The sequence below is a fragment of the Theobroma umbraticum genome, unplaced genomic scaffold (assembly GCF_002168275.2).
Source record: "Theobroma umbraticum cultivar Fairchild unplaced genomic scaffold, ASM216827v3 scaffold_95.0, whole genome shotgun sequence".
In the NCBI taxonomy this organism is placed as follows: domain Eukaryota; kingdom Viridiplantae; phylum Streptophyta; class Magnoliopsida; order Malvales; family Malvaceae; genus Theobroma; species Theobroma umbraticum.
In genome coordinates this window covers 10,275,249-10,298,197 of record NW_018397257.1, presented here as the reverse complement: position 1 = coordinate 10,298,197, position 22,949 = coordinate 10,275,249, and the positions used below count along the sequence as shown (strand labels likewise).

Sequence of the window (22,949 nt, the reverse complement as noted above, 5' to 3'; positions counted from 1 at the left end):
ATTTATTGTACCAAACTAAATAATGATTATTTTATTCTATTCCTACATCATAACTATTCTATTATTCACTCTCTAGTCTTTACAATCTTCAAAGCCTTATATTTATTAAGCTAATCATCATTTACTTCTCAATCTTTTATATTAATTGAGCTCATCAACTTTAGAAAGGCATCTTAACTTCTACATCTTTCTTTGTTATATTTTGAAAGAAGTTATACATTAACCATTAAAAGGTAATTGTTGATTATACTTTAATTATTAAAAAAGTAGAAAGGTCAAACTTTAGTCTCGAAAAAGTTTTGTAAAGGTTGTATTTGAACCTTGAAAACACATTTTTCATACTAAATTTCAAACTCTTTAAGTAAGTAAGGGGAATGGCATAAACAAAAAGATCAAATTTCTGTAAGATACTTGTGCAAGCTTCTCTTTATTTTTAGATTCTTACTTTGCTAAAAAACAAGTTTTAACAAGAGTAACAAAATGGTTTTTCAAGCTCACAAAATATTTGTCATCTCCAAAATTATAAAGTTTTTAAGGAATCTCATTCATCCCTCTCTCAAAATTTCACTCTTATTTAAGTTAACTAAACTAATAGATTCAAAATTAAGATTTTCATGTTTATGAAGTCTTGTTTCAATTGAAAAAAAGAAAAGAATTTAATATTTTTAAGTCTTAAGCTCGAGCTCCACTGTAAGTTGATTTTATATTTATGTTAAAAACTATTTATATGTAATTATAATTTTTATTTATGCGAATATGTCACCAAAATTAATAGAATTTTGACCTAAACTTTCACCCTACATTGATTTGTTAATTTATTTATTTAGTTTGTCTTTTAACTTATTTTACACCATATAATAGTTATGTTATCTATATTGAACTTATATAATTGTAATTATAATTTTTATTTGTACAAAGATATAAAAAAATCAAAGTTTTCATTTAAACTCCTACCATTTCAACCATCAAAGTTAAACTTAAGAAAATATATATATATATATATATTCGTAAGAAATATGTAATTTTCACAATGATTACAAAATTCATGAATATCGTTTTGAGAAAAAGAAAATTTGGTCAAAATCATTAGTAAAAATAATTAAATACTTCTTATGATCCGTTCCAATAATTAAACGTTTTACTATTAATGAACTAAATGTATTTCCACAAGGTTTTCAATAACATCATTGATCAAACTTATTAGGTAATTTTAATAATTACAACATTTTTTATCTATTTTATATTAATCATCCTTATCTTTATTCTCACATGTTTATTATAATATTTATAAAGAGATGATTTTTTTACATTTATAATAATCATAATTTATTTTAGGATGATTACGACAATTTTTATTTGCTTTACAACAAATATTATGTATTTTTAATCTTTTTTGACACATATTTACTTAAATTTTTAAAAATCTTATATTTTTAACATTATAAATTTATTTAATTCCAAAAAACTAATTATTTTGAATAAGAATTCTCAGTAATTAGTTTGAATGATACAAATCATTTTGAAATTGTTTATATAAAAAAATAATATTAAGATTTTTCTATTTGATGATATATGATATGACCTTAATTTAACTTATTTGTACACTTTTACGTTAAGATTTTAAAGATTTTAAGGAGGCTAATTTCAACTCTAAAGTGTTTCTTACTTATTTACGTTGAACTATAATCAGTTTATACTTATTGCTACATTGCATTGTATTTACAATCATTTTGATTCATTTAAAGTTGATTATGACAGTTGTCATTCATTTTATAGTAGATGTTACATGTGTGTATGTGTGTGTGTGTATATATATATATATATATATATATATATATATATATATTATTCAAGTTTTGGTTAGCTAATTCGAAAGATATAATTGTTATAAATTAAAAAAAAAACTAATATTTGGGTTTTATATTTTACGATAAATTATATGATTTTTTATTTTTATATATTTACATTCAGATTTTATGAAATTTAATTTGCCTAACATATAATCAAATTATATTTATTCTTATTTTTCATTGTGTTTAAAATAATTTATATTTTATTTTAAACTAATTATTATATTTTTTATCCATTTTATGTCAGATAAAACTACAAAATATAAAACTATCCGGCCCAGACCGTATTGGGCTTAGTGTTCATGTTTTTCCCGCATATCCGTATCACCTACAACATCGTTCCGGGCTACTTCAGGCTCATTGGTATGGACCGAATCTTAAAAAAAGGGTTTACGATAGCTTGCGTGAGCCGATCTCATGAATCCCAGTAAGTTCCGAATCCTAGTCGAAAACCGACCTCGAAAGCAACCAGATTTCTGGGCATAGCCGACATTTTAACTTTAAACCACGCGTCGCTCCAGCATTGGACAGACCAACTTTTCTCTCTCCGTTGTCTCACACGGCCTCCATCATGATATTTAGCGGAGCGGAGCCATCCGCAAATAAAAAAGGTCGAAAATATTTCACTTCACGGAGAAAAAAAAAAGAAAAAAGAGAGCTGTCCTTTTATTATTGTCTCAGTCTCTTTGAGAAAGCCCTCAATTCCTTCTTCCACCTCTTTAGATATTTTTGTGGCCCTAGATTTTCTCTCTGCTGGTTCTGCCTAAAATAGCCATGGTGAGATTTTCATTTTGATTTTCTTTTTGCTGTTATATTTTTTCCCTTTCATTTTAAGTCTTGGTCTTTGATCTTTGCTTCTTTGACTTACTATGGAATTTAAATTTTTTTTTTGGTTAATGTAGATCTGATTTGTCGTTATCTTGAACATAGATCTCTGTGTTTTCTGCTGATTAACGTAGTTTATTTTTTTTTGAAATTTTTTTAAAAAAATTTGATTGCTAGATTTCCATTTCCTTCATAATTTTTCATCCAATGGATGATTTTATAATAGAAATTTCGATTTTAATCGTTTGATCTCTTGCTTGCTGACTGCTGCTGTGTTGTCGTTTTGGATTGTAAATTCGTAATCAAATTTATGAATTTTATTATGGATAAAAGAAAATGCGTAAGTTAATCTCCATGGATCTGCCATTGTGATTGCTTTGAGAATTTATGTTTGATTACTTGTATTAGTAGGATTATAATGTTTAATGAAGTATTGATTGCTAAGCACCAGCTTCCTAATCCGTATGTTTTTCTCGACTTTTGGTTCAAAATGGGATTTTTTTGATCATTCTTCCATTGTCCATTTTGGATAGGTGATGATTTTGGATTTCGATTTTTTGTTTCTCATTATTTTTATAACAGTTAGTTTATGTTTTTCCACAAGATGATATGCATCAACGCAGAAGCCTGTCTTTTTGATGACCCATGACATGTCATCTCAACTACCTTTATTATTGTTGTTGTTGCTTGACTTTATCACAAACAGTCTCATTGGCATTCATCTCTCAGAGTGGCCCCAGTTAGTTAATACTTGTAAGATTGGAATATCGCATTTAGGCCGGTTAAATGTGAAGAATTTTCAAGTGATTTCAAGTTTACAGTTCATTGCCAGTTAGTTAATATTCTTAAGGTTGGAATGTTGCATTTAGGCCAGTTAAATGTGAAGAATTTTCAGGTGATTTCAAGTTTACAATTCATTGTTGAAACAATGGAAAATAAATGGGATGGATCAATGTGGTTGTCCTGTATGGTTAGTCATTGTGGGTTAGTTGAGGAAGTTGGGCTCTCATTTTAAAGAGTGTGAGAATGATAGTAGTTGATTTGAGTCATTGTTCTGCCCTTCCCTTCTTTTCTAAGTGGGAGAGAACTCAAAGACATGTGATTTCTTAATTATCCTGTTTATGATTTTATTTCTTGGGAATGCTTGCCAAGGGTAAAAAAAGGCGCTTAGAAAAAGCTGATGGATTAGTTGGTGATATATAATTTGAAGTTTTAAAGTGAGAAAGCTTATATATTCTACCCCATACTCTTACAGGCAAATGCAGCTTCTGGTATGGCTGTGCATGATGACTGCAAGCTGAAGTTTCTAGAGTTAAAGGCGAAAAGAACTTACCGCTTCATAGTATTCAAGATTGAGGAGAAACAAAAGCAGGTTGTTGTGGAAAAGCTTGGTGAGCCAACTCAAAGCTACGAGGATTTCACTGCAAGCCTCCCTGCTGATGAGTGTCGATATGCTGTATATGATTTTGACTTTGTGACTGCTGAGAATTGCCAGAAAAGCAAGATTTTCTTCATTGCATGGTATTATTATATGTTTTAAACTGGTCGCGTTTTACCGTTATTCCAAAGCCTGTATGTTTTAACTATTGATGTTTTTGTTTTCTTGCTGTTTGTATGAAGGTCTCCTGACACATCAAGGGTGAGAAGCAAGATGATTTATGCAAGCTCCAAGGACAGGTTCAAGAGAGAGTTGGATGGTATTCAAGTAGAGCTGCAAGCAACTGATCCCACTGAGATGGGACTTGATGTTATAAGAAGCCGAGCAAGCTAAATGGATCTATGAAATCTCCAACAGGCAGGAATGGAGATAATCAAATGCTTTCTGCTTTTGCTTTAAGTGAAATGTTAATAGGTTGTGGGGGCTCGGGTATCGACCTGACTGAATTATGATATTGGCTTGTTGTTCAAGTTTTTATATTGAAGTCATCGTCTAGAACAAGTTTTAGTAATTTCCATTTATATCTTATAATTTGTTATGCGTGGAGGTTATATGACGGAGTGTCTCACAGTTGAGTCATTAAACAAAAGTGTATCTTCTTCTGGGGGTATGGTACACACTTTGAGGTTTGTTCTTGCAACTTTTTAAAAATGGATGTTTGGTTACTCACATAACAGGGTGGTGCCTTTACAGATTAAAATGGTGGCTTGCATTATTTGAGTTTATTTGGTATGCAACATATCTGAAACTGTTCCTTAATGCCAACCTGATCTAGAACGTTTGCTAGTTGCTGGATTTAATGTGACATGCGTATGAAATATTAATGAAGTTGGTCATGTTTTTTTTTTGTAATGGGAGCGTTTCTGATTTCCACAATCTGTTTTATTCTTTGAATTTAATTTGAAGTATAAGTTAACGCATGTGTGACCATTGCAAGACTTCTGAGCTCATATTAGTAACCTGTTCAGCAATCATGGCTGGTTATATTCAGTTTTTTAAACTGGAGGGGCAAAGCATCAGGCTTTCTAGCCAACAGTCTGCTGTGAATTTATTGAGGCTCTCACTTGCTTCATCACCTTTTTACATCATGGTAATGAAATGAAATACGTATATGTCAAGAAATCGATACAATGCTCATGTATTTTTTTAATCTATCTGACATGAGATTCCATGACACATACCCATTCTTGTGTTTTGGTAACACATGCACGTTCTTGTGTTTTGGTTGGGGTTGAAGAGTATATTGCATCTTTAACAAGATGCTGACATCTACAGCCAATAAAAACAACTGGTCTGCTAGGCACCAAGAAAGTAGAAAGCATAGAGTTGCAGATTCACTTTCCCACAAAGTGGCCCTGTTGAATCGAACTATTGGAAGTAGAAGTTATCAACAAATAAGTAACGGAGGCCCCTGTTGAGCGTATTACAACTTACATTTGATCTAATGAATGGTAAGGCTTCAGTAAACTTTTTCGCCATCCTTACAGGCGCATGCTACAATCCTCTTACTTTACAAGGTTATGCTAATATACAGGAAGACTATCCAAAGAATACTGTCTTCTTTTCGGCAGAGGAGTGGATGAACCTGTCATTTCCTGAGGAAGACGATTAAGCTTAAACCATCATTCAATCGGTCGAGAATTTTAATGATATCATCTCTTAAGGCCACCCCCTTAACAACAGTTCTTTGGAACTCTGTTGAGTTTCCTCTCAAAAAATTTGTATCACAAAAAAAGGGTTTTCAAACATGCTTACTGTCCATCAATGTTCATACACGAATTCTTCAATCAAGTTCCATGAACAAGAGTATCATATGTAATCTGATTTGGCTTAACACCTCTTCTCAACATGTCATCACGCAATGCAAAAGCCTTTTTCAGTTGTCCAGCAACACAACAACCATGTATCAAAAAATTATAAGCCAGTGTATCAGGCTTTATACCCTTATTTAGCATAGAGCCCCACAGCTGAATAGCTTCCTGTAAACTACCCCTTCTACAGTGCTCATAAATTATAGTTGAATAAGTAATACAGTCTGGGAAAATACCATGGTCACTCATTCCAACTAAAAGCTCCATGGCCTCCTGAAGTCTACCCAATTTACAAAAGCCACGGATAAGTATATTGTATGTGACTGTGTTAGCTAAAACCCCTTTAACAATTGCATGGTGAAGCTCTACAGCTTTCACCATATTTCCTTCCTTGGTGAGACGATCAATGAAACAACCATAGGTTATCTGATTCGGAAGCAAATTACTGTCCAGCATTTCTCTACAAAGAAGCTCAGCTTTATCCAAGAACCCTGCCTTACATAAGCCATTTATCAGAGCAGTATATGTCACAACATTTGGAATGCACCCTTCACCAACCATAATATCCCAAAGCCCAAAAGCCTCCCTAAGATTTCCTGCTTTACCATGGGCATCAATCATGCTTGTATATATCACATTGTCAGGGCTCAATCCTTGATCATCCATCTCCTTTAAAAGACCAAATAACCTTCTTGTGTCATGCTGTCTTAGAGTTCCATCAATAAGTACACCATAGCACACAAGATCCATGTCAATGCCTTGTGCAACCATGTCACGACATGCACTCAATGCATCCTCTAATTTTCCTTCCTTGCAATAACCATGTAAGAGTGCACTATAGCACATCTCATTCAACTTATGATGATCTCTGTGAAGGCCATCCATGAACTCTTTGGCTTCCGACACTCTACCAGTAGCACAAAGACCACTTATTAAAGGCCTATAAGTATATGTGTCAGGCACAAGACCTTTCCCTACCATTTCGTCAAGCAATTCGAAGGCCTTTACCATGTTACCATCCCCGCAATGCCCCTCAATCAGAACATTATATGTCACCTCATTGGGCAAAATGTTTCTCTCTACCATTTGACCAAACAATCTAATTGCCTCAGCCATCATATTTGCTCGACAAAGGCCAGATATAAGGGCGGTATATGTGTAAGTGTTTGGTGCAATTCCCTTCCCTGTCATCTCATGATAGAGCCTAAATGCCTTATGCAATTTCCCTTCATTGCAATATCCACTTAATAATGATGTATAAGTTATCACTGTTGGCTGCAATCCTTTGTTAATCATCTCACTGAGAAATGACTCTGCTAAACTCAAATTTCCTACCTTGCAGTGCCCACTGATCAAAGAATTGTAGGGATAGACTGTTACTTTTATGCCTGCCTCCATCATTTTCCCAAGAAAACTAAGTGCAATATCCATTTTTCCTCTTCTACAAAATGAATCAATCAAAATAGAATAAGTAACATCATTTGGATTCAAACCCTTGCTTTCCATTTCATTGAAAAGCAACTCTGCTTCATCAAATTTCCCGTCTTTGCACAATGAATTAATCAATGCATTGTAAACAAACAAATTAGGTGCTACCCCAAGTTCCCCTACTTTCTTTATTAAACCAAAAGCATCCTCAGTCTTTCCCTTCCTCCTCAACCCGTCAACTAGACTTGAAACTACAGCTTCACTGGGAAGAAAACCCAACTCTATCATTTCCTTCATCAACTCCACAGCAACATCAAATGCTTCCACTCTGCATAAGCCAAGAACTAATGTACGATACGTGACAACATCTGCTCTCAACCCCCTTTGAACCAAACCATTTTTAATCTCAACCGCCTCCCATGCCCTCTGACTCTTACAAAGCCCATGAATAAACACATTGTAAACAACCACATTCAACTCGCTCCCATTCAACTCCATTTGACAAACCATTTGGTTAGCTCTAACAAAATCCTTCAATTCACACAAACTACGAATCACCACTGTGTTTATAAAAATATCAGGCCTAATTCCGGCTTTAACAATCTCATCAAACACTTGCAAAACAACACCAAATTGCCTTATTTTTGCTAAATCGTTTAAAAGAGCACTTAAAGTCCTAATTTCAGGAAATAAATAACAATCAAACTTCCTCATTAACCTAAATATCATTAAACCATCAAAAGCTCTCTTATTTTGCACATAATTTTGAATCAACAAATCAAAACCCGAACTCGAATGAAACTTACATTTCTCATAGGCCTTCGAAAGAGCTTCAAAAACCTCAATTGGACTCAACCCACGAAGCAAAAGCGTTTGTAAAAGCGAGGAGGCGGGCCAGAAGAGATTGACGTTAACTAAAGCGTGAATCAATACGCAAAACGACGCCGTTGAATGGTGGAAGTTTCTGTGGAGTCCCAGGAAGTTAAAGAACCTTAAAGCTAACCTCGGGTCGTCCAAGGTTTGGATCAACACTTCCTCGACGTGGTCAGGCTTTAGGAAAACCGTGTCGTTTAATGCGATCTTCCAGCTTTGTCTTCCTCGCACAATGAGTTTGAGCTTGGAAATGATCTGGGTGTCTTTGTTTTTGTCGTCATTATCTTGAGTGGAGAATTTGGATGTAGAAGAAAATATTTGTTTCGGGAAAAAGTTTGGGGTTTTGAGAGACCGAGGAGACCGGGCTAGCTTCATTTTCGGGATTAAATGGGAGGTTCTTTTCTAGATTTGAAGCATGCGTTTCGGGGGGCTTGCAGAGATGGGAGCTTTCATCAGCGTATGAGAGTTCCAGGGCAGAGCTTGCTGAGACTGTGGACGGGTCAACCCGGAGAGACCAAAGGTACGCACGTTGGGCTAGTGGGGTATTTAGTCCGATTAGTTGAGCCTTGATGAACGCCCACACAAAGATATGCAAGTCTGGCCGACTTTTTGTCGGGCTTAGACAAACAATTTAGAACCCAAGCCGACTCTGGTCTAAGTCCGACTACGTGACTACTAGTTTCAATTTTACTAGTATAAATTATTTTTACCAATAGCATCACACACATTAACGATCTATCAAGTATTATGCTCGAAATTGTAATACCATAGATTAAAAATATCATGCATTATACTTGAAATACTATAATCACAGCTCAAATAATATATCAAGCATTTATGTCGGAATCATAGCACCACATGCTAAAATTTTTAATTATCCATACAAAATGAAAAATCGTTTTCTCATTTTATTTATTTAATTTTTTGAGAGAACTATTTATTTGAAATTTGAATTAGACATTTTCAAACTCTAAGAGAATACTCTTTTTGAACATAATTTTTTTTTTTGCTACATATGATGGATTTGAATTTTTAACCTTTTGCCCCTAAAAAAATATGACAATGGCTTAGGGGTAACGTACTTTATGCTTGGAATAATTAATGGATGTGTTGTAGTCGTATTGATTAATTAATCCCTTTTCACGTACAATTGATTACATAATGAACAAGATTTAAGAAAACAACATACAAAAAAAAATCATTATAAAAATATATTATTCATAAACAATGATGTTAACTATGGTAATTACATTGTTACATTTTCTGGGTTATAATAATTGATTCCTTATTACGAGCATTAGCTTGACAAGTTGTGAAATTTGAAGAATTTATTATTATTATTTTACATTTATGTTTTAATTTGTTAAAATATATATATATATATATATATATGCATACATGTTTCAATCTAGTCAAAGATTAATATATGTATACAATTATAATCATAAAGACAAAGAAAATAATAATTACTATATCATATACGAATCTATGCATTGTGATTTAAATTAATTCCAAATAACATAAGCAAATTCCATATATGTATCTATCACGTTGTGATTTAAAAGTTTTGTATATGAATTCCGCATTTCTAATGAAGAATAACATTTCTATTAAATTAATTAAGGTAATTAGAATTTTAAAAGTTGGTACTATTACTTCTTGGATGTGTAAACAAAAAATTTATGAAAATATTTATAATAAACAATAAAAAGATATTAATATTGACGAGATATTAATAAAATATAAGTTATAAATATTTTATTTGAATTTTCAATTGAGCCAAATATTTATCTTTTTAGTGTCATGTTCTTGAAATATTAGCGAATATGATATATTCCTCTTATTGGGTGAACATTTATCAACACATTGATATCAATATGATTTTCAGTACTAATCTCAAATTCTCATTATTATCTTAGTAATCAATATTAGAATGACAAACATTTCAATAATATCTGTAATAAAAGGAACTTTATAATATATAAAATAATATGAGTTATTTTTCTCGTAATATTTAATAAGTACAAGATTAATTTGTTTCATGAATCGAGTATCAAGAAATGTGTCAATTATCACACAGCATAATTTTAATAATCATTTTAAAATAAAAAAAAGTCACAACCCACTAGTTTGAAATAAGCATGAGAGTGTAATTATGAGATGGATAATGAGCAATGGAAACAAAATTTGCTACTCCTTATGCAATCTAATTAATTTATTGAATATAAAAATGACATTTGAATTGCCTTCTTTATTTTCTCAGATGAATTGCCATCATTAAATAAACATTTTTAATAGGGGCAGGCATCAATGCGTAATTACATATTCAATACTAATTAATCTATAATTATATTTACATAAATAATAATATATACTTAATTTTGATTATTAATATATTATCTCTCTCTTTGCATATTATATAAAGATTACAAGACTAAATAAAGGGCAATAAATGAATGGAACAAGATAACAACAATGAAAATAATCTAGTACACGTGACATGGCTCATAGGTTAAATTGATTGTTAAGATGCTTTTGAAGAATTTGACTTGATGGCTCTTATATAAAAATTATTAATTTTTTTTAACATTTTATTAAAGGATGGGTATAGTTTATATATAAGAGCTTTGATAATTTATCAAAGACAAATCAAAAACTCATTTGAGTCAGTTGTAAGATGCTTGTCTTTACACTATTTCAAATACTTCTTATTTTACTCGGCTCTTTCCACTTTATTTTCTAATACTCCTATTTTTATTTTTATATTTAATCCATCGTTGTCTACTACAATAAATCTTGTTTGATTGGATTGGACTGTACATTGTAATTTATAAAAAAATTACAAATCGTATTAAGAATTAATTAATTGCTTTTAATTTCAAATAATAAGTTTAAGATCAGCATAAGTTTAATTTTAACATGCTTATAAATGATAAAGTTTATTTGATTGAATTGAAATGCAATTTTCCAATATTGATGGACGACAATTTAAAATTGATTCTTCACTTGGGCGGGCAGCGAAAAGTGTCTCGAAATGCTAAACGGATCACCGGCGCACAACCCTAGCTCATCAATCCCAGCCGCATAATTCCAACGAATGACAAACCGCCACGTCTATATCCACTTCCCCCACGTAAACTATCCTTCACGCATCTTTCCAAGCCGTCGATCTAAATTCCTCATCCAAAGGTCAGAAAACTCCAGATTAGCAATCCGCGTCTCTCCAAATCCTCCAATCAAACTCTCCGATTCCCCTCTATAAATGTCAAACCCCAACTACCTCATTTCCCCACTCACAATCAGACGCCAAAAAGGAAGCAAATTTTCCAACTTCTTTACTCAAAACTTTCGTTGTTTTCCAAAAAGAAAGGGAAGAGAAATTCTCAATGGCGCCAAAAGCTGAGAAGAAGCCGGCCGAGAAGAAGCCAGCTGAGAAGCCATCGGAGGAGAAGAAGACCACCGTCGGCGAGAAAGCCCCTGCTGAGAAGAAACCAAAGGCCGGGAAGAAGCTTCCCAAGGAAGGCGCAGCAGCCGGAGACAAGAAGAAGAAGAGAGCCAAGAAAAGCGTTGAGACCTACAAGATCTACATCTTTAAGGTGCTCAAGCAAGTCCACCCAGATATCGGGATCTCAAGCAAGGCCATGGGAATCATGAACAGTTTCATCAATGATATATTCGAGAAGCTTGCTCAAGAGGCTTCTAGACTCGCAAGGTACAACAAGAAGCCCACCATTACATCCAGGGAAATTCAGACTGCTGTTAGGCTTGTACTTCCTGGAGAGCTTGCCAAACACGCTGTCTCGGAAGGCACTAAGGCGGTGACCAAGTTTACTAGCTCTTGAATTTTGGAGGGTGAAAATGTTAGGGTTTCTGTAATTGGGGGATTTTGTGAATTTGGTGCCATTTGGGAATTAAGGGTTAGGATCTTATGGTAGTGTTATTTGATGTTTGCTCTTTATAACTTTTAGTTGGTTAATGTAGTTTTGATGGATGTAAGTACTTTGGATTGATGGATTTAAAATGCTTGAAATGAAAATGCTTCTTTTTGTTCGATAAATTAGCTTTGTTCCATTTCAAATTTATTTTAATTGATTATTGCACTTGTAAGTAGTAATTGATGCCGAAGGGAGATTGTTTTTGTTACTGTTTGTAGCTTGAGAAGCGTGTCATTTGGAGAGCCATGGCGGTTTTGGCTATTTGTTGTGCGGCGATTTCAGTCAATGCCTTGGAATCCTTTCCTGAAATAGCAATGCTGGTATGCTACTAGGTGAGTGGGACATAGTTATGTTGAAAGTAGGCTTGGTTTTGCTAATTCTTTTGATAACTCTATTGTCCTTTCCCTTCTGTTTTTCATCGTTTTTCCCTCTGTTTTTCTCTGTTTATCCTTTTTACTCATATCCTATCTCATTTGTTTGATCCCGTGACTTTCCCACATCACCTATTCATCAAATTACTTAATGGATTTGGTTAATTGGTTTAGTTGACAAGGTATTTTGTCTTCAAGATAGAGTTGGTTCGTATATTGTCTTCTGAAAATCATTCCATGTTACCCTCATCTTTTGTCACATTCTAATAAGATTAATATGGTTTTTGTATTAAAGCTTTGCTTGGTAGGTGAGGTGATCAAGTAGAGAGATAGAAGAGATAAGAAACATGTGAGGAACTGAAAAATCTCTTCTTTCCTTTATGGCTGATAGCAAGAGTAGAGCAGGGAAAAGAAAGGAAAAACTGTTTACATCTTTTTTTTTCTTTATTTATCATACATTTTTTACTATAAGATGAGATGGACAAGAGTGAAACATGAATAATATGGAATGTTTATATATATTTGTTTATCTCCTATTATTTGCTATGTGGTCTGGTTCAGAGTGGTGGAGCAATTCCAAACCTTGTTATACACTGTAAATATTTCTTAGCTTAGCATTGGTTGCCATCCAAGTTGATGGTACCTTTCCTCATTATATGTTAATATGTTCACTCTTGTTGTATTTGACTTTCTCATTTAGTGTGTTTTCTGGGTTAAGGCTGAAAGCTGGTGGATCAGTCATTTCAAGGCAAGGGATCAAACGTTCCATAACATAATCTTCTTTTATGAGGGACATTCCTCAAATGAAACAGGCTGCTGGTTGTTCAAATTAAAACATTAAATGAACCCTTCTTTCACAGGACTGCTTAATGAATAACTTCCCTGTATTTAATAGGGGATAGCGTACATATTAGTCGCAAATTCAGGTTGTATAAATTCTATTTGATTATCAATTTAACCATTGCTTTTGCTTTTGCTTTAGAAAGGAAAATGCAAAGGAAATTATACTCTTAGATACAAGAGCAACAGTGAAGAATTAAAGGTTCGATTTTTGAGTTCTATGAGGAGTTCTTTGTATTATCCTTATTTGTTTGTTAATAAAAATATTTTTTAAATTCTCTAAATTGTTTTTTAAATATAAAAATACAATTGTTCTTTGTCCAATTCAGTGGGATAAATTAAAATTTTAAATATTTGTTAACTATATTATATCAAAACATTTCAGGATTTCAGCAGCTGTGTCCATCACGCCCAATTTGAATCCCTACCTGCATATAGCCTGTAGGGCTTGACTAGACTCTCCCAATTAGTCCAAACCAAACATGTCTAACCATTTATTTGCAGTATCGTCCTGGCGTAATTTTGTCCCAGGGGCTAACAACTTGATTCAGTTGATCGTATATTATATAAGCAATCCCCCATCGAAATTATCTTAGTTTAAATTAACACTCATCATGGAAGAGATTGAATATTATATCGCTGAATGACCAGAAATACCTATAACTTCCTTTTACTTCTATTATTTGAGATGCCTATCACGAAAGACAAATGAAGTTTTTTTGAAAAACTGTAAAGTCCACTTATGAACCTGCCCATTAACTAACTGCTTATTTACAAATTGATATTTCTCTTTACCTTAGCTTTTACGAAGTCTCAACCCCCTTTTGAACAGGATTTATACAGAGCTTTAACTATCTAACATTGACCTCCGAAAGCTGGTTTCATCGCTCCCTGCCCCTCCATCGAAGAGGGTGGACGGGTGGCCTCGAAAGGAATTGGACCCCATCATAAAACTTGGAGTCTTCTATGTGTGTGTGTGTGTGTATATATATATATATATATCAGTTTGTCTTGGTTGTGCTGGTTTGACAGAGGCAGTTATTGGACAATAACTTGCATAATTGGATCGTTGGGTAGAGATAGGCAACTGGGCAGTTAAAGGTGAGGACAAGGGACTTGGATGGCCTAGATTAGGGGTGTCAATACGAGGTGGACTGGCCCAACCCGGCCCAAGTTTTTGTGAGTTGAAAAAGTATGAATTGGATCGATTCAGTTCATTTTTTACATTACCATCAAAATTCTAACTCAGCCCACTCTTTGTTAACTTATGAGTCAGGTTGGATTAGTCTAATTTTTTCAACAAAAAGTAATTTTTATAAGTTTACTTAACAAACTTTCTATAAATAAAATTATACTATAATTTAATTTATAAATTAAATAATAAAAATATATTATAAATAAATAAATTACACTAAATATAAATAAATAATTAAATTACATAAATAAAGTTTCAATTTTTAGCCTAAAGTATCATCTTGTAAACATAAGTATATAACTAAATAATAAAAACTTCAACATTTATTTATATTCTCCGTAATCCTCATCCTCAAGTAAAATATTTAAATTTTGTTTAGACAACAATAATATCTTAAGATTTGAATCATTATTAATTTATTATCCAATATTTATTATCATACAAGAAAAAGAAATACTAAGTTTTAAACTGAATTAAAATTATTAATTTGACAAGTAAAGATTAAAGATATTGAAAATATATAAAATAAACAACCTCATTAGTTATTAAATTATTAATTTTATATAATTAAATATATAAAAGTATTAAATTAATTAAAATTATTATTTTTTTAACCCACAAGATTGGCCCATCCCAATCCATCTTAGCTCATTGATCAGATGGGTTAACCTTTTTAGACTCGATTTTAATACGAATTTAAATTTTCAAACCCAACTTATCTCATTTTCAATAATAAATAAATCGACTCAATGGGTCTGACCTATTTTGGTAGGTCTAAGATGGAGATGGACTTCCTAATTTGATAGAGTAGGATGGATAGAAGTCGTCATTACCTTTGTTGATTCAAAACAGTTTGCTTCGAAAGGTCGACCTTTGGTGGACACCACTCCGACATGTCATCATCATCATCATCATAAAAGATGTTCTTATGTGGTGCAACTATGGTAGTGATAATAAGTGTAAAGGTTGTGCTGCTTTTGGTGGTCTGTTTTGGTTCTAAAATTGGTAACACTGGGGTCTGATCACGTTCATAAGCTTTCGTTCGTGGAGGCAAGTTTAGAATAGTGTCAAATGAAAACTCAGGAAGACGGAAATTTTCTGCTCGTCTTTTATTTGGAGAAGGTAGTGACTGTATAGTTGAAGTCAATGGCAATGCCCCAACAATTTTCTTTACTCCTTCAACCAGAACTTTCTTGTGAAATTCTGCAGTATCGAAAACCTTATTTCTGGGAGTTTGAGATATATCAAACGCAGTCCCAAAATCAAATTCTGGAAGATCATCATCATCAACAGCAGGAATGTGCTCTTTTGTTGTAACTGATGGCAGAGGCAAGACAGGATTTTGAAGTCCTAAACTAGATTTAGGTTTCTCTTGTTCTGAGTTAGCTATAAGGGACAGTTCCCTTTCAGAAGACTACCCCTTGGGTCCGAAGTGACAGACAGAGTCAGAACACGAATATTTTTGAAGTCCTTCCTATGATCTCAATGCTTGTCTGCGACGTTAAATTACTTTAGAGTTGAATTTCAAAATCCCTGCACCCTTATCTACAATCAATTTAATATATATATATATATATATATATATATTCATACTCTCGAGCTGCTCTTGCTAATTCTGCTACGCATGAGGGAAAGGGGCAGGTTTGTTTTGGCCAAAATTGGCTTCAACTACTGTGATGTTTATGTTGTTTTTTTTTTTAAACAAACTTAGTTAATATCGAGATAATATTTAATGTGGTTTTGCATCTATAGTTTATATTTACGGATAAAAAGGAAAAATTAACGATGAACGTAAAGATCATAAAGAATACAAAATATCTAAAAATGAACAATAAACTTAAGATTTTGTGCACTTGGAGTGAACAAACAGAGAAAACTGTGTGTATTTGGTACATGGACTGAACATGAATGACGATGGAAAACTGAATTTCAAAAACGTCTGGTGGATGTATGCCACAGTCAAACAGATCGCATGGAGTACAAGCACTGTGGAAATATTCTTTTTAAAATATTTTTAAAAATTAATAATTATAGCTCATGCTGACAATATCTTCTGTGTACAGTCAATTGTTGATGGGGAGTGCGGTTGTTGCGAGATATGGATAGGAAAGCTTATATTGATGTGGCATGGATATGCTGTAAGCATTTTGTCATGGCAAGACTGATTGTGTTATGGTAAATTACCAGGAGGTAGTTCTTTTGTAAAGCTCTCTTAATGAAATTACTTTTCAAAAAAAAAAAAAAAAGGAAAGTAGTTGGCTTGGGATTGTTCTACCATCAAACCGAATGAATTTGAAATTAAATCTGGGTTGATTCGGACAAGTGTGAACATAGATTTTGATTTTACAGCTGTTATGGATAGTGGTCTACTGTAATTGAGATAATAATGGTTTTGCATTATTAAGTTTTGATTGAAATTAAATATATTAATTTTAAAAATAAACATTTCGAAATACAAATATTTTAATAAAAATCATTAAAAGATTAAAATATTTTTTATTTTTATTAATTTAAAAAATTATTATTATATTAAAAAAATGTAAAAAAAAGAGCACTCACTCACGAGTACCAATTGTGCTCCCCATTTGGGAAGCACCGGTACTCTCCATTCGGGAAGCCTTTTTATTAATTAATAAATAAATAATAAAAAATAATGAAATTATATAATAATTATTATAAAAATTAATTAAAAATAAAATTATTTTTTTATTTTTATTATGTTAATAAGTTAACGGAAATATTTTTTTAACTTACATGTCTAATAAAAAATAACGGAAATATATTAAAAATAACTTACATGTCTAATAAAAAATATTTTTTTAAAATAAAGTGTTTATTTAAAAAATTAATAGATTTTCATGTAATTTTGATCAAAATTTAAAAATAAAAGCATTTTTTCCTATTAAAATTTATACAAGTAGATAACTTAGGACATGTCTTGTTTAGTGGTTATTTTATTTTATTGTATTCATGGATTTTATTTATTTTTTATTATTTGTACTAATAAGTCCAATGTAATTTACTTTGGTATTTAACAATAAAATTACATATTTATAAAAAAAATTTCTTATTCATTAAATATATTTATATTTTAAATAAAATTGATTACCAAATAATTCATAATGAATAATATGTTAATGAGAATCTATCTAATAATATCCCAACTTAATATTTTTTTCGCAACATCTAAAATCTTTTATCTCAAATTCCCCATTAAACTGGTTTCTTTTTTTATATATCAATGTACACGTGCTTATACTTAATTTAATGTAGGTAATATTTTAATATGCTGCTGCATGCTACAATATATATTTTTATTTTTATGGAAAAATTGGAATATTGAATACATAAAACCATTTCCCACGTATTTTTCCATTTTTTGACTTCTCTCATTTTAGATGCTTATTACGAGAGAGAGTGAATCTAATCAATTATTTTATTGACTTTCCTATAATACTGTGTAAGTTGAATTTCAAAATCCCTCTACCTTTATCTACAATTAAGTTAATTCATATATTTTAATTCTCAATTTAGGCCTGTACATGCCGCTACATATAAGGGAAGGGGGTAGCTGGGGCAGGTTTGGTTTGACTAATGGGTTTAAGTATTCTATTTTGTTTATGTCAAGATTTTTAAGTAAAATTGTATTTAATATCCAGATAATATTTAAAGTGATTCATTAGTTATCACCTAAATTCACTGAAGTTTTTTTATTATAAACTTAAAAGATTACAAAGAATATAAAATATTTAAAAACTAATAATAAACTCGAAACAAACCTAATTTTGTAACGTTTAAGCTCATGAAATACTCTTTTTTTCATGTAACTTAGCATATCCACACTCTTATTTACATCTTTACAATTATGTAAAATTTTCACTGAAAATTCATCTCCAACATAGAAATTATATAAAAATTATAGAGCCTTTACCCATAATTCTTATTCATTAAAAACTCTTATTGTTATGTATATTTACATTTTAAATAAACTTAATCACCAAATAATTGACAAGTACTAAAGTTTTCCTGGAATCTAAATTGATTTCCAATTAAACTTTGGGCCCATTGTTTAAGAACTTGAAGTAATGAAGGGTGCTTAAGCCAGTGTTGCCCTTATCCTATCGAAGAACTTGAAGTAACATTGTGGTCAATATCTAAGAACTTGAAACGTGAAGAATGCTTTGACCATAAAAAATTTCCCACGTGTTTCCATGTTTTCATCAGTTCCTTGATGGAATTCAGAAAACTTTTTTGTTTTTATCCAAATTTTAACTATCCAATCAAACAGGTGCAAGTGGTGGGCTTGCAAAGCTCGTCATGCATATAAAATGTTGTAAGCATGGAAAGCCAATCAACCAACCCGATGGATTTCTACAACATAGCTGCCTTTTTTTCTGTCTTGGGGATTTGTAGCTTTCTTATCTATCTCTTTCATGTTCTCTGGCTCAATGGAGAACGTACTCGGGTGATTCTCAGAAGGCAAGGGATCGCAGGTCCCTTACCTTCTTTCCTTTTAGGGAACATTCCTCAAATGAAGCAGATGCTTCCTTTATCTCCCAATCAGTCCAACGATGAAAACATGGAGGGACATCATAGTCTAATGCAACTGTTCCCTTATTTTAAGCTGTGGACTAAACAATACGGTATTAGTCAACGAGATCTCATATGTTTATCACCTTATTAAGAATTTAGCATTTGAGATTAAAAGTTGCTAAAACCACGACATTCAAATCATAGATGATGACAAGCCGATCTTTAAATGTTTTTAATGCGTTGATCACAGGTTATTTTTGATTGTTATTATTGTGATTGTAATTATTGCTGTCTGCTGCGGCTGCCGCAGTTGTATCCTCATCGTTTTCTTCTTCTTGATTGCTACTGTTGCAGTTGTCTTTGTTGTTGTGTGCCTATTATCACAACTTCGCAGTGCTATCATGGTGCTTTGAGAGAACTGTGCTACGAAATGCTCCTAATCCTCTTGTCCTTGGTTTTATTCTCTTATTTTTTAAGCTATTGCTTTGTTGACTTGACAAACATGGTTTTAGCATTGTCTTCACAGGGCAATCGTTCTTATTTGCACTTGGGAGGTCACAGTTCCTATACGTAGCTGACAACAATTTTGTAAGAGAAATAAACTGCTTCACATCGTTGGATATGGGGAAACCTGCTTACCTACAAAAAGATCGAGGAGCTTTGCTAGGCAAGGGCCTTATCACAACAAATGGTACCGTTTGGTCCCATCAGAGGAAGACTATTGCGCCCCATCTTTTTGTGGACAAGGTCAAGGTATATGTCAAAGTGGTCAAAAATTAAACTTTGTAGAGGTTTAGACGATATTGTTATCTAAGATGTTTATCTTCCTAGCTGGTGATAAGAAGTCTCTTCCAGATACATATTTTGGAGATAATTCTAAGAAACTTCTGCTTCTAGGACATGCTGAAGCTCATGGTGGACTCCGGCGAGGCACTGATGAAATCATGGGGGAATATAATCGACGCTAATGGTGGGATCGCAGACATCAGAGTCGATGATTATGTGAGAAAGTACACCTCATATATCATTTCAAATGTGGTGTTTGGGGATGAATGGCAGACGGGCATGGAAATGTTTCCAAAATCTCTAGCTCTTATTAAAGCGATGAGCTCACCGACAATACTTAGTGGTGTCCCTTTCTACAGGTATGTTCTTCCTCACTGTATTTTTGTTTCATCCTGGCGTATATTTGCTGCTTCTATAGCAAATCGAGGTGAAACATCTCTTTCAATGCTCAAACTGGTTCTCTTTTTTCACGTATCAGATATCTTCCCACTGAAAATAATAGAGAGATTTGGAGGCTTACGAAGGAGATTCATTCAACTATTATGGACATCGTAAAGAAGCACACCGAGTCTGCTTCTAAAGATTTGTTGCAAGTGATCATCGAAGGTTCCAAGAATGGTGATCTTGGGCCATCCACACCTGATCAGTTCATAGTCGACAACTGCAAGGACATTTGCATCCCGGCCTCTGAAGTTACTGCTGTTGCCGCCATATGGGGTCTAATGTTGTTGGCTTCACATCCTGAATGGCAAACTCGTATTCGTGTTGAGGTTTTAGAAGTGTGCAAGGATGGCATCTTGAATTTTAATATGCTCCACAAGATGAAAGCAGTATGTAATCAGACAGTTAGTGATCAATTACCATAAAAAATATTAGATGTTTTAACTTCTAACCAAAATTTCATTCACTTTGCACAGTTAAGAATGGTGGTTCTAGAGGTGTTGCGACTGTACCCTGTAACGGCATTTGTTTCAAGGCAGGCCTTGCAAAACCTGAAGCTTGATCACATCGAAATTCCAAAAGGGGTTAATATTTGGTTGTGGTTGCTAGAATTGCACTTTGATCCTAGATTTTGGGGACCTGATGCGGAAAAGTTCAATCCTGAGAGGTTTGCTCATGGCATTTCCAGAGCTTGCAGATCCTCTCAAGCCTACATACCTTTTGGTGTAGGGGCTCGAGTTTGTCCTGGACAGAGCCTTGCCATGGCAGAACTTCAGGTGTTGTTCGCTATCATTCTGTCTACCTTCAGTCTCACCATCTCTCCCAGCTATCGCCACTCACCTCAATATGCTTTGCTGATAGAGCCTGAATTTGGAGTAAATCTTCTTGTTCAAAAGATATGATTAAAGTAGTCCCCATCCAAGATATTGATTATTAACTACGCCACTAGAGTAAGTTAATGATTATGGCTAGAATAAATGATTGTCACTGTTGCTTACAAGTGGGCCATATTGTATCTGTTTTTCGGTTTTAAACCGGAAGTGAAGCAATGCTTAATTATGATTGGATGCATACTATAAATGCCCCTCCCGTGCCCCACTTTCCCGCTCCTTTTATAACTTTTTACCACCTGTCCTTTGTCTTTTAAATATTAATTTATGCGTTTAACGGCGTTAGAAATGTCTAAACTAACACTAATACGTGCAATGTGATTACAGATAATATGATTGTAAATAACGTGATTGCAAGCAATGTAATTACAGGGAAAATAACATTACAGTGTTTGGTATATAAACAAAATAATGATTAAAATGCAGAAAAGATAACATTGTAGTCTTTAGTTTATAAGTACTTTACTGGGAATGTAATGTTAATTTTCAAATTATCTTTAATTATTAAAATACAAGCTTAATATATTTATATTTTTTATTATTAATTTTTATATAATATCATATCTTAAATATATTTTTAATGTCATATATTTTATTTTTATTTATTATTATAATATTTTATATTTTATTTTTAATATATTTATATTTATATTATTAATTTTTATATAATATCATATCTTAAATATATTTTTAATGTCATATATTTTATTTTTATTTATTATTATAATTTTATATATTTTATTTTCATTTCTTTAATATATTTTTTATATTATATATTTTATTTTAATTTGTTTTATCTATATTATATAAATGTTAATTATTTTATTTTATTTTATTTTAATTTTTGATTCTTATATTATATATTTTATTTTTATTATAACATTATAAAATATTTTTAATAAGGTAAAAAAGTTGAAGAGTAAAATTATCTTTAAGAATATTGTAGAATGCAATATAATGTGATTGTATTGGTTTTGGACTGCAATCACATTACATCCCTTGGTTGTAACGTGATTGTATTGTAATCTTACATTACAATGGTCTGTTACAAAACAAACACGGTAATGTAATTTAATTAGACACATTGTAGGGAATGTGTTCCCACTTCCCTCATACCAAATGCAACCAAGGGTTATACAGAGAGAGATATTTGACAAGGGAGATGAACAAAACAGAGGGGAACATGCACGGTTTTCATTGTCTTTTTTTTCATGTATACTACAACTTGATTTTAATATACAGAAAATAAAAGATGTAACAACACCTATATTTAGCCAATGATAGCTCACATATAAGTTAGGTCGGCTTGACAAGCCAATACAAAAAAAGAAAAAAAGATAGTCTGGTACTATCAATAGCATGGTTGCTCCTCGAGCCATGTTCTTCACGTTTTGTCATTCACAACAAAATGATGGCAAAAGTTTCTTCAATTTGATCTCAAAATACTAAAAGAGGTTATACAAGAGAGATGTTTGACAAGGGAGATGAACAAAACAGAGGGGAACATGAGGTTTTCATTGTCTTTTTTTCATGTATACTACACTTGATTTATAATACAGAAATAAAAGATGTAACAACACCTATATTTAGCCAATGACAGCTCACATATAAGTTAGGTCGGCTTGACAGCCCAATACAAAAAAAGAAGAAAAGACAGTCTGGTACTATCAATAGCATGGTTGCTCCTCGAGCCATGTTCTTCACGCTTTGTCATTCACAACAAAATGATGGCA

General features: G+C 32.4%; 4 protein-coding genes across 4 annotated transcripts; 3 read left to right on the top strand and 1 right to left on the bottom strand.

The window, feature by feature from the left end:
- The first annotated feature begins 2,444 nt into the window (after positions 1-2,444).
- Positions 2,445-4,764, top strand: ADF4 (actin depolymerizing factor 4). Its single transcript, XM_021422151.2, has 3 exons — positions 2,445-2,627; positions 3,931-4,196; positions 4,296-4,764. Exons 1-3 carry the CDS (start codon positions 2,625-2,627, stop codon positions 4,444-4,446), a joined length of 420 nt encoding a protein of 139 aa, XP_021277826.1. The 5' UTR covers positions 2,445-2,624; the 3' UTR covers positions 4,447-4,764.
- A 198-nt stretch (positions 4,765-4,962) lies between these two features.
- On the bottom strand, positions 4,963-8,830 carry LOC110411819 (Pentatricopeptide repeat (PPR) superfamily protein). Its single transcript, XM_021422150.2, has one exon. It carries the CDS (start codon positions 8,598-8,600, stop codon positions 5,901-5,903), a length of 2,700 nt encoding a protein of 899 aa, XP_021277825.1. The 5' UTR covers positions 8,601-8,830; the 3' UTR covers positions 4,963-5,900.
- A 2,681-nt stretch (positions 8,831-11,511) lies between these two features.
- Positions 11,512-12,282, top strand: HTB4 (Histone superfamily protein). The gene has a single exon (XM_021422554.1). It carries the CDS (start codon positions 11,612-11,614, stop codon positions 12,065-12,067), a length of 456 nt encoding a protein of 151 aa, XP_021278229.1. The 5' UTR covers positions 11,512-11,611; the 3' UTR covers positions 12,068-12,282.
- Positions 12,283-18,929: 6,647 nt separating this feature from the next.
- LOC110412567 (cytochrome P450 714C2-like) lies at positions 18,930-21,426 on the top strand. Its single transcript, XM_089782949.1, has 5 exons — positions 18,930-19,209; positions 19,626-19,852; positions 19,997-20,244; positions 20,364-20,715; positions 20,803-21,426. The coding sequence occupies exons 1-5, from the start codon at positions 18,930-18,932 to the stop codon at positions 21,226-21,228; spliced, it is 1,533 nt and encodes a 510-aa protein (XP_089639075.1). The 3' UTR covers positions 21,229-21,426.
- Positions 21,427-22,949: the final 1,523 nt, after the last annotated feature.